The 12,393-nt window shown below is 38.8% G+C and overlaps 1 protein-coding gene across 1 annotated transcript; it reads right to left on the bottom strand.

The window, feature by feature from the left end:
• Positions 1–2,966: 2,966 nt before the first annotated feature.
• On the bottom strand, positions 2,967–12,143 carry rergla (RERG/RAS-like a). Its single transcript, XM_043713495.1, has 5 exons — positions 11,960–12,143; positions 11,715–11,771; positions 9,964–10,037; positions 8,281–8,429; positions 2,967–3,965 (listed from the first exon to the last, which is right to left on the bottom strand). The coding sequence occupies exons 1-5, from the start codon at positions 12,009–12,011 to the stop codon at positions 3,695–3,697; spliced, it is 603 nt and encodes a 200-aa protein (XP_043569430.1). The 5' UTR covers positions 12,012–12,143; the 3' UTR covers positions 2,967–3,694.
• Between the last annotated feature and the right edge of the window lie 250 nt (positions 12,144–12,393).

A 12,393-nucleotide genomic window follows, 5' to 3' on the forward strand; every position in this document is an offset into this window, starting at 1 on the left:
CCGGGGATTTATCCACCTTTCTGCATTTCAAGGCATCCAGCACATCCTCCTCTGTAAATGGACATTTTTCAAGATGTCACCATCTATTTCTCTCCATTCAATATCTTCCATGTCCTTTTCCACAGTAAATACTGATGCAAAATACTCACTTAGTATCTCCCCCACCTCCTGTGGCTCCACACAAAGGCTGCCTTGCTGATCTTTAAGGGGCCTTATTCACTCCCTAGTCACCCTTTTGTCCTTAATGTATTTGTAAAAAAATTAAATTCTCCTTAACCAATTTGCCAAAGCTATCTCATATCTCCTTTTTGCCCTCCTGATACTCTTCTGAGGATTCACTTGATCCTGTCTGTACCTGACATATACTTCCATTTCTTAACCAAACTCTCAATTTCTCTAGTCATCCAGCATTCCCTACACCTACTATCCTTTCCTTTCTACCTAACAGGAGTATACTGTCTCTAGACTCTCGTTATCTCATTTCTGAAGGCTTCCCATTTTCCAGCTATACTTTTACCTGCGAACCTCTGCCCCCAATCAGCTTTTGAATGTTCTTGCCTAATACCGTCAAAATTAGCTTTGCTCCAATTTAGAACTTCAACTTTTAGATCTGGTCTATCCTTTTCCATTACTATTTTAAAACGAATAGAATTATGGTCGCTGGCCCCAAAGCGCTCCCCCACTGACACCTCAGTCACCTGCCCTACCCTATTTCCCAAGAGTAGGTCAAGTTTTACACCTCCTTTAGTAGGTACATCCACATACTGACTCAGAAAATGTTCTTGTACACACTTAACATTATGGCAGTCCCAGTCTATGTTTGGAAAGTTAAAATCCCCTACCATAATCACCCTATTATTCTTACAGATAACTTAGATCTCCCAACAAATTTGTTTCTCAATTTCCCGCTGAGTTTTAGGGGGTCTGTAATACAATCCCAATAAGGTGATCATCCCTTTCTTATTTCTCAGTTCCAGGCTTGGCGTTGTTTGGGGGTTTTGCTGTGGGTTGACCTTGAGTCCATCTGTTGAGGACATGTTCTGAATGAGGCTATGCAACTGTCTTCAGTCAAGTGGTGTTCTCCAAGTTCAGTCAGACTGACGAGGGAGTCCACTTACATCGGAAAACCCTGTAACTCATATGCTCCACTTGCTGCATTTTCCAATGATAAAGCCAGTTGTAGCGCCTGTTTGAAATCCAGTTGGGCTTCAGCTAGTGTGCGCTTCTGTATGGTTACACCATTAATCTCACATACCAACTGGTCTCTAAGCATCTCGTTAAGGGATAAACCAAAATTACAGGCCTCTGCCAGCCATCTTAACCTAGTCAAAGATTCCATCACGGATTCTCCTGGTTCTTGAATTGCTGAGTAAAAATGACGGCATCTCAGAATTAAAGGAGGCTTGGGATAACAACAATTACTCGTTGCTTTAAATCTGCCCCAGAGTCATTTGTCTGGAAAAAAAAAAATCTTTCCATATACTGGGCCCAGTCTGCGATGGCAGGATTGAATGAATCAACTTTCCCAAAAGCCTGCATGATTCCCAAAATGCTCACCCCAACTCCAAGGCGACTGTTGCAAGCAAATCTCTTCAAGGGCGTGTTTTCCTCTTGTCATCACTGAAATAACTCCACGAAGGCCAGTATCTCATCACCAAGTCATGCTTTATTTACATGTAAACGACACTGACCCAGCTAGCTCCTAGAGTGAACACTCCTGCTTAAAGCTGTCAGCCAGTACTCCCTGATTGGACCCAGGGAACCTCAATCAGGGAACTCATTCTATGACATCCACCTGGCTGACCTTGTTCCAATCACGACAGCAACGTTTGTGAAAAGAACAGAACTGATGCTTTGAGTCCAGTCTGACTTTTCTTCAGAATAGTCATGGCAGTCTTCAAATGTTAACTGCATTTCTCTCTCCACAGATGTTGCCAGACCTGCTGAGTTTCTCTTGAATTTTTTGGGTTCATTTCAACTGTCTAGCATTTAGTATTTTTGCTTTTATTATAAGGAATCGGGCAAAAGCAGGCCAGGATTACTCATGGAACATCACAAACTGCATCCCAAGTCCCACAAGCCCTTTGGGAAGATCACGCAGGTTATGTGAAAACTCAGACTGATTTCTTACTCAAGTAAAAGTTGTTTGAATGGGGTGGAGGTGGGAGAGAGCTGTAACAGGTCTTGCAGCATAGTAGTAAGTGCCCATGCCCTCAAATTGGGAGACATGGGTTCAAGTCTCACTTATTCCAGAGGTGTAAAAAAAAGCAATAGAATAAACAAAGAGAATATTGGAAAAACTCAGCAGATCTGGTAGCTTCTGTGGAGAGAGAGCTAGAGTTAATGCTTCAAGTCCAGGAGGACTCTTTTTCAGAACGGAAAGGTGTTGGAAAATGCTTTTTGACAGAGGAGGAAGAGTAAATCTGAGATGGTGATGTCTGAAGAAAAAGACAAAGAGGTTGTTATAGCGGTGAAAGAGAAAGAGAATGTAGAATGGGTGTGACTTAACATTTTGAAAGGGTGGAGATATATCCTCTCTATTATAAGCAAAGTAAACAAGGCATAAACAACTCAAGACAATGGGAGAAGGGGAAGAATGAGAATGTACAAAATAGGAATAGAAGCAACAAAGCAGAAGTGGAAAGAAAGAGAAAACATTACCAACAAGGAGCATGGCTGCGCTTTCTGTCAAACATGGTCTTCATCTTGTCATGAGTATTCATTCGTTAATTTGAATGGTTGGAAATCATGAGGGTCACATGGATATTTCTACTATGTGATTCTAATGGGTGGGACTTCATCCTGAGGATGCACATTTTAAAACAAAATCTATCAATTTCAAATGAATCAGAAATTCAGTTAGTAGAATTTAAAGAAAACTACTTGCACGCATTGATAGTGTAAAGGTTTAATTACAGACACTGAAAACAATAGAAATATAAAAAGAAAAATAAACCAATACACTGTGGAATTGGCAAAGTTCTTTATTTCCATAAACTTGGACAATATGATCTGAGTATTATTTGTGATTTACAGAAGTTTCACATATTTACACCTGTTGTGACATAAATTTTACATTGTAAATGTACTAATGTACCCAACACATGCTGCTAATATTGTTCAAGTGTGACAGAAAAGTGAAATTTCATCTTGAAAAAATGTGAGTTGTAAGTATAAAGGGTTTTGGTTTTGCATGTGTCAAGCTTAAGATTTATTGGTGATCTTCCACGAAATGATGTACACTTAAATAGTTATCAAAATATAATACATTTTTATATTTGATTGCACTTGTAGTGTATTTGATATAAAGTACCAATATGTATTAGAAACTTACCGACAATGGATCAGTATATTACATTTGAAGATAGGTTACAAATTAGCACCTCTAGCAAATGCTTTACATGTTGGGAGTGAATTTTAGGCTTTTGAGCAGAGAATCCATATGCCCCATTTGCAGCACGAGTGAATGTTCTCTACTCACTGATTTGTGTCAGAAGACTCCATCAGACCTACCCCATTAAGTTGGGTGTTTTTCAACTGTTAATGTAACATTCAATTGGTTGTAACATTCTGGGTTTCCTTCTCTGTCAATCTGAATCAATTAACTTTAATACAAATTGTGGTTAGGGAAAAATGAAATACCAGATATTATTGAGCATACAATATACATCAGTATGAAGAAGCTTGTGTCATGCTACACAGATTTCCTTCTTTTACCAAATACATTATTAATTAACTTAGCCATTGATTTTGAACCACTTGGTCTTCTCCTGCGGCTCCCACTTGCATTCCTGATTGCCTTTGCAAACATTATTGCCACTTCCTGGTGGTGCTCAGCCGCTGAAAGTTCATAAAAGTGACATTTGTTTTCCCCAGCTAAGAGCAGTCCTTCCTCCTCTCTCACCTCTCTCACATGGCACAGGTCTTGTTTGTTGCCAACTAGAAATATCACTGACGTAACTTCCCTATACGAGTGAAGGTAAATTCAATGAATAAAGGAAGTGACTGAAGTTGTAAACTCTTTCCAGTACATGTGAAACCAAAAGGCAATTCCATAACTTCAGGTACTACATTGTAATTGGTAATTTACAATCAGTACAAGCCATTGAAACAACATGTTGTTTAAATCTACCAGCTTCTTCAGTTCAAGCAAATTGATTTCTTAGTGCAATAGTATATTGTTATTGCTCCTAGTTGCACTGCAATTTCAAATTCATTTTATTTTGTATACCTGAAATAATTACAGCACAGGAAGATTATTTAGCCCATTTTGTACATGTCAGGTCTCTGCAAATGCAACTCAGCTCGTCCTAACTCTGCTGCTTTCTCCCCACTGCAATTCATTTCTCATCAGAATTGAAAATAAACTAGCCATGGGCGGCACGGTGGTTAGCACTGCTGCCTCACAGCGCCAGAGACCCGGGTTCAATTCCCGCCTCTGGCGACTCTCTGTGTGGAGTTTGCACATCCTCCCCGTGTCTGCGTGGGTTTCGTCCGGGTGCTCCGGTTTCCTCCCACAATCCAAAGATGTGCAGGTTAGGTGAATTGGCCATGCTAAATTGCCTGTAGTGTTAGGTGAAGAGGTAAATGTAGGGGAATGGGTCTGGGTGGGTTGCGCTTCGGCGAGTCGGTGTGGACTTGTTAGGCCGAAGGGCCTGTTTCCACACTGTAAGTAATCTATTGAACCTAGGACCTAAAGTGCATGCTCTGCATCTGTAAGCCCACGTCAGAACAGCAATTTCCATATCTTAAGAACAGCCATGTGATGTTCGGCAACTGCTTGTTATACTATGGATACTAAAGACCTGGTCTTCCACATATACATTCTGTCTGACTATGCATACTACTGAGCTACAAGCTCTGTCCTGTGGAGCATGCAACATCATTGCTAACAGGTGGGCTCCCTAGGTTGCTCAACGTCCTGGTCCTTAAACCTCAAATGCAAATCTTCTGCACCTTCTTCACCTCATCTCCAGAGTTCACTGGAATTGGTGCTACATTATAGCTGTGTTGTAAAATAATCTCTTCACATTAAGCAAATTACACTTTTTTTTGAGTAATTGAAAACTTTGCAAATAAAATTGGAAAACTGATCTTTTAAATCATACTTCAAAATGCATTTCAAATAATCAGAAATTACAACTTTGGATGCCAAATAGTTCACAAGAAATATTGTGAAATACTTTCCTGGCTTGTACAGACCAGATTTGAAATATTTTAAGCATTCTTCTGACTGAAAGGAAAGGAAAAAAGAAATTGAGAGGCTAAACTTAGACAGAATGCAAGTCTACAGTAATAACCAAATGGTTCAGCTGAGACTTGTTCATTTTAGAATTTCTTTTGATGAAAAATAAATAATCTTTGTAATCACTCTTTATAACCAGCAAATACTACGGGAATTAGGAACATTTTTAAAGTGGATAACTTAAGGCACAATGTCATTGGATATATCTAAAAATCATCTAGTACCTAAGAATGGGTGCCATTTTCATGAAATTAACAAAAACATGACACAAGGGTCTTATGGTTTGTGGTAACATTATTACCTCTGGGCTTGTGCTTCAAAGACCATCAACTTGGTGAAATTCACTCTTTGGTCTGCCCAAATATTGTTGCTCTGTCTTCCAGAGCAAACAGTTGACCTCAATAGAGTGTTGCAGATTTGCATGTTCCAAGATCCAGGATTACGTGTAATAAAGCTGAGGGCAGCTGTCACCAAGGAATGGCGGGGAAAAAGTCTTAGGTCTTTCGGCCAAAATACAATGGGGGTCTGCTCAGTAATCAGACTCTCTCTTTGTCTCAAATGTATGTGAACAGTGGGCTGCACGAGTAGGAAATGTCAATGCTATTTTTGCAACTGCAGGGAAAATCAAATGACACTTTGCTTTTTCTCTATATGCAAAGACTGTGCAGAACTGGTTTAGTATCTATGTATGTATATAAAGATTGTTACGAATAAAGCATATTTTAGCAATAAAACCAATTATCTAAGAATTGCTGATAAATGTTAGATAATGACAAGGCATGTTAGCAGTGAGGCTTCATCATTTCTCCAGAAGCAAACAAGTCACCCAAATGGTCAAAGCTGCAGTACATGGAAAATCCCTGTTTATCCAGAAGATTCAATGCGCAATAAGAACTGTTGCTGAAACGTTTGAGATGACTCAGCACTTTATTTTTTTAATTGATAAACTGAATTTAAGAGAAATAATTACTAAGAGATGGCAAACAAAATGTCAATCATATTTTTGGTGTGTTTTTAGAATGCTGAGTTATAAGTGTAAACTCAACACACTTGATGATATATTTTACCAAGATTAGTACTTGTTAAAATGCAAATGTATCAGTCAGCTAGATTATAGCTATAGTCCACAGGTTTGGTACAGAGCATAGACCCTCACAAATCATTTTATTTATTTAGAGAATTGATTTGTTTTGTAGTCTGTGATATGAAAAGTGACAATCTTGCACATGAAACTCCAGATTTAAAATACAAAAGCCAATGCATTGAAGATAAAAGCTTTGATTTTTCGAACAGTGTAATTTTAGCCATTGGGTTAACAACAACATCAGAAAATCAAGGCTACAATGTGTTTCACTGTCTTGCGTCAACCATGTGTCTAAGCTAACCTGCAATCACTCCTCTTTTAAAACACATTTCAACAAAAATATCACAGTTTGTGTCCAAACAGGATCCATCCTCCAAACAGATCATTTTTTGATTGTGCAATCATCATAATTGGACTTTGTGTGCTACTGTTCACTGCAAAGGTTTCTCTGAAAATCCATAATACAACAAGCTATAGTGTGGATTTCACTAAATTGTGTCTGTGCTTTTATTTCTGGTCAATCAGTATTGTTTCTTTTATAATTTTTGTGAACTAAAAGGATAACAGTTATGTAATTGGATGTCAGTAAGTAAATAACACAATAAGTAAATAATATCCATCCTACACTGGCACTTTTGACTTTAGTCCTACACAGTTCCAATGAACCACGATCCAAACACAAGGAAAATCATTTCACTTTTCTACTGGGTGCTTCATAACCTTCTGGTCCGAATATTTTTGACAACTTTAGTTTTAATTAACATTTCTATATTCTCTTGGCATTGTACATCTATTAACACTTCTGCTGGGCCCATCTTTTCAATTTATGTTTGTCCCCTTATTACCTCCATTTGCTTTTTATTATTTTATTCCTGCTTTCTATAGATTATTTCCTTTCTTCTTTCTCTGCTCCACTATTTCCCTGCTCAGTATTTCCATGGAAACTGTTAATCTCTAACATCTTGCAGTTCTGACAAACTTTTCTCCCCTCACAGTCTCTGCTGTTGAGGGATTCCAGGATTTTCTGTTTTTATTACACAAACAATTTACTGCAGCAGACCATTCTGCTGATAAAACATTGTGCACTGGCGTAATCACATGGAGCCTCTTCTGACCATTGTCCGAATTTGAGCTCAAAGATATCTTGAAAAATACTGCCCCTTTTAAACTTCAATTTTGTCCCAGTCTAATTAAACAGAACATAGTTACATATGTCTGGCAAGTGTTTATCTAACATTATTATCAATATTTTCCTGTACTACACTTTCCTGCTGCTATCTTCATGCATTCATATTGGTACAGCTGGAAAAGTACTAATCAAACAGTCAGTCCCATTTGCACACATGAAATAAATGATCCATGATTAATGTAATTATATTTTGCTGTTTCCTTCCATACCCTGAAAAATTTACACCCTCAATCTTAAAGTTTGTGTTGAATAACTCCTTCAAAAAGACGGAGCACTAATGTCTGGCATCAATCCCATCCTTGAAATAGAATGGAAATATCCTGCATTTCTAGATCAGTTGGACCACACATTAAATCAATTTAACTGGAACAAAAGACTACAGCGCCCATTCTGAATTTTACTCTTTTTGAAGTTCTAACTGAAGTATGATTAGACGCTGGTCAACAACTGCAAGATATTGGACTGTACATGTCCTCTGGTAATGATAGGATTTTTTGTTTTCTTATATGGTGTGAAAGGAGATACAAGCTTGAACATCTGATGAAAGCAACATGTCAAAAATGTCTTATTTCATTTTTTAAAAATCACCACTCAATCACAGTGAAAAGGTGGTCATTCCTGAAGAGGGTGGGAAAATCTAACAATAACAAGAATACAGAAGTAACAATAAATGACTCAGACAGACATCCACTGCGCAGATCTAAATACCATTAATCAAAGGGGTAACCAGAGTTTGCAAGTAATAGGGTAGTGAGTTCTTACCGCTTGCAAATTTCACTACTTAGTTCACGGATTCGTCTAATAAGTGCTTTTGCAGACACAAAGGAGGACCGGTCACCAATATCGTACACCACAACAAACCCATCAGCCCAGTTTACTTGATCAATCAACGAGGATTTACTATCAGAACGCTGGAAGAGAAAGGACTGTTAGAAAAGAAACACTGGGCCATCTTAAGTATGCTTTGAGGCACTTCATTTAACCTACTCAATCTAATTAATCAATTAGTTATCCTTATTATAATCTACTCACACTCTTGACATTGTATTATGAAGTAATTGCAACTTTCTGAGAAAGAAATAGATTAAAACTTTGATGATTAACTGCATGCATAATTAGGAAGAGACATAATACAAGCTTTAATCTCTGCTAACATCATTAATGAAAGAAATGTCTTAATAGCAATTACTACATTAAAGGAACGTGCTGTGCACATTCCTCCTGTCTGGTTTAATCAGCTCTTATTCCCTACCCCTTAGTCTCATATCTTTTTCTTCATTTCTTTACAAACACTTATTGATTTGTCTTTAAACAATCTTCATACACTTTCGATGGAGAACACGCCCAACCATCCTTTGCTTGAAAATATCTCTTTTAATTTACTTTCTCCATTGATGATCAGCTTTTGTCAATAATGGAATAATCACTATTTATCATTTCAAAGCCTTTAATCATTTTGAAAAATTAATTTTGTTTTAACTTTCTATATGGTTACAGTACCTGTTACAACTTTTAGGATACCCATCTGGAAACACTGCACATGGAAGTAATTACTATGTGCAAGTTTAGTCAGTGGTCTTTTTATTTTTTAAGTTTTATTTAGGATCACATCAAAAGCCAATATGTAGAATTGCCATTGAACTATTCATACATTTTCTAAAGTGAGCCTAGTCATAAAGTAGTACAGCATAGAAACAGACCCTTTGGTCCAACTTGTCTGTGCCAACCAGATATCCTAAATTAATCTAGTCCCACCTGCCAGCACTTGCCCCATATCCCTCTAAGCCCTTCCTATTCATACACCCATCCAGATGTCTTTTAAATGCTGTAATTGTAGCAGCCTCCAGCACTTCCTCTGGTGACTGACTCCATACATGCACCACCCCTTGCATGAAAACATTGCCCTTAGGTCCCTTTTAAATCTTTCTCTTCTCACCTTAAATCTATGCCTCTAATTTTAGACTCCCATACCCGGGGAAAAAGACCATGGGTCTTCACCCTATCCTTGCCCCTCATGATTTATATTCGGTCACCTCTCACCCTCTGACCCTCCAGGGAAAATAGCCCCAGCCTATTCACCCTCTCCCTGTAGCTCAAACCCTCCAAACCTGGCAACATTCTTGTAAATCTTTTCTGAACCCTTCTAAGTTCAATAACATTTTTCCAAAGCTGGGAGACCAGAACAGAATGCAGTATTCCAAAAGTGGTCTAACCAATGTCTTGTATAGCCTGAACATGAGATCAGTGCACTGACCAATAAAGGCGAATGTACCAAATACCTTTTTCAACACCCTAATTATCTGCAGCTCCACCTTCAAGGAACTATGAATCCTAAGTGCCCAGAGAGGACACCTCATCGCTATGTCATGGGAGAGCCTGACTCTGCCAGTGTTTTAAAGAGAATGCCTTTTTAAGCAAGAGACCCCATTCTGAAGAAATACTTACTTGGGAACAAGGGTCAAATATTTCTAAATTAATTTGTCTTCCATCTATGCTTAATCGTTTTTTATAGATGCACTCTGTAAAAACAAAAGCCATTGGAGTTATGGTCAGAGTATTACACAGCATTGCTGGAGCACTTGTCATAGAGTCACACAGGATGGAAACAGAGCCTTCACTCCAACCAGTCCACGCCGAACATAATCCCAAACTAAACTAGTCCCACCTGCCTGAGCTTGGCCCATATCCCTCCAAACATTTATTTTTGTACTTGTCTAAATATCTTTTAAACATTGTAACTGTAACCGCATCCACCACTTCCTCTGCAAGCTCACTCCATACACCGAACTATTCTGTGTAAAAAAAAAAATCCCCCTCATGACTTTGTAAAATCTTCCTCACCTTTAAAATATATCCCCCAGTCTTGAAATCCCCCATTCTAGGGAAAAGACCCCTGGCGTTCACCTTAACTATACCCCTCATGATTTAATAAACCTCTATAAGGCCACCCCTCAACCTCCTACACTCTAGTGAATTAAGTCCCAGTCAAGATTAGAGTGGTGCTGGAAAAGCACAGCAGGTCAGGCAGCAGCCGAGGAGCAGGAAAATCGATGTTTCGGGCAAAAACGCTTCATGCAGTCCTCACTTTTGCCTAGTTGAATTAAGTCCCAGCTACTCCTTATAACTCAAACCTATTCCTCTATTCCTGATGAAGGGCTTTTGCCCGAAACGTCGATTTTCCTGCTCCTCGGATGCTGCCTGACCTGCTGTGCGTTTCCAGCATCACTGATCTAAACTCTGGTTTCTAGCATCTGCGGTCCTCATTTTTGCCTCCCTTATAACTCTTGGGAACATCCTGGTAAATCTCCTCTGAACTCTCTCAAGCTTAATAATATCCTCTCTTCTTTGAATAAATGTTTGGAACTGAGACCATTTCAAGAGTTAGATACATAATTTAACTGTAAGAACACTGGAAGTCAAATACTTTATTCTGTTGAAAGCCCTTATATGACAAGTAAGTATTGGAATTTATTAGCATCAATTAAAATATAGCATATTTCAAGCTTTCAGACAAATTCAATTCTTGGCATTTCTACTTGTTTTAAAGAAACAATATTGAGGCTAGTCGCAAGATTTCAAAATGAACTTCAGTAATAACTCACACTTTATGAGTGCTACACGTCAGCTTAGGTAACATAGTAACGTTGCACTCTTACAGAGTATAATGTCTACCACAGCTGGATATTCATTTGGCGCCCTCGAGAATTTTAAAGGTTTTAATTGAGATTTAACTAAGAGTAAAAAGAAGCCTCATCAAATAAACATCACCAGTCGTCCTTCCTTCTAGATTATAGTAATATTAATAATTAGGGAGCTTGTTCGCAATTTAGAATGTACAACGTTATCATTATCTGTATAAAGTTGCATTGATTTACACAAAAACAGAAAAAATGTTGCGCCCGCAAAGATATTTTGTGAACATATAATTGGAAATGCTCAGAAAACCAGCTCGCATCTTCGATTATTTTGCGTCCACGACTTTTCTCTTGACCGCACATTGAACTCTGAATGGTCCAAGTTTTCCGCTGCTCGCGAGCACCCGCGCTGTGGCCAAGTCCTGGGGCTGAGGGAGGCTACATTTTGGAAATAAATCTATCAGCAACTTTGCACAAGTTTTGTCGGCGGAGATCGCCAGTTTCTGAGTTTAAAAAAAAAGAAAGAAAACTCAGTGCGGAAATTCAGGATTGGAATCTTACCGGAATTGGAAGCATATTCGCCGATAAACCGCTTGGTCAGAAACCGAACAATCAGAGCTGCAAATAGATGGAACAAAATAAAGAGGAAAAGATCAGCAGATTGCATTGGTCAGTACAAAGGAGGTTATGAGAGTATACGTTTTTTTTAAAAAAAAAATCACACCAAAAGATTAAAAACAGAGGAATGGTGTTGAGTTTCACCATCTGGAAATTTACACGTGAAATGTTCAAACTGAACACTGTACCGGATTTCCCAACTCCATCAGTTCCTAACACAGCCAATTTGATCTCATTCATTGTCACAGGGAGCTGCTGCTGCTGCTGCTGCTGCTGGATGTTAGGACGCGCTGTCAGACCGTGCCTCTGTTTCTGGACCAGGCTGCTAACATGCTCCTGTTTTTCCCTCTGCAGCTCAGACCAGATCCGCCCGCCGCTTCCTTTAAGTTGCACCTCAACTTGCGTCACTTTGGCGAAATGAGCCTGTGTGACCCGATCCGCCTTTGGAAGATTTGTCACGGGAGGTGGGAACAGCGAGTTCCCCTGCTCACCGGACCCGGTCAGTGGAGCGGGAAATAATTCATTAAGCAACACTCCGGAAATTAAGTGTTTAAACCATACATTAAGAAGTGGCAATGCATTCAAAAACACGTGCAGCAAAGGATTTGGGTGAAGGCCGATT

The sequence above is a fragment of the Chiloscyllium plagiosum genome, chromosome 23 (assembly GCF_004010195.1).
Source record: "Chiloscyllium plagiosum isolate BGI_BamShark_2017 chromosome 23, ASM401019v2, whole genome shotgun sequence".
Lineage (NCBI taxonomy): Eukaryota > Metazoa > Chordata > Chondrichthyes > Orectolobiformes > Hemiscylliidae > Chiloscyllium > Chiloscyllium plagiosum.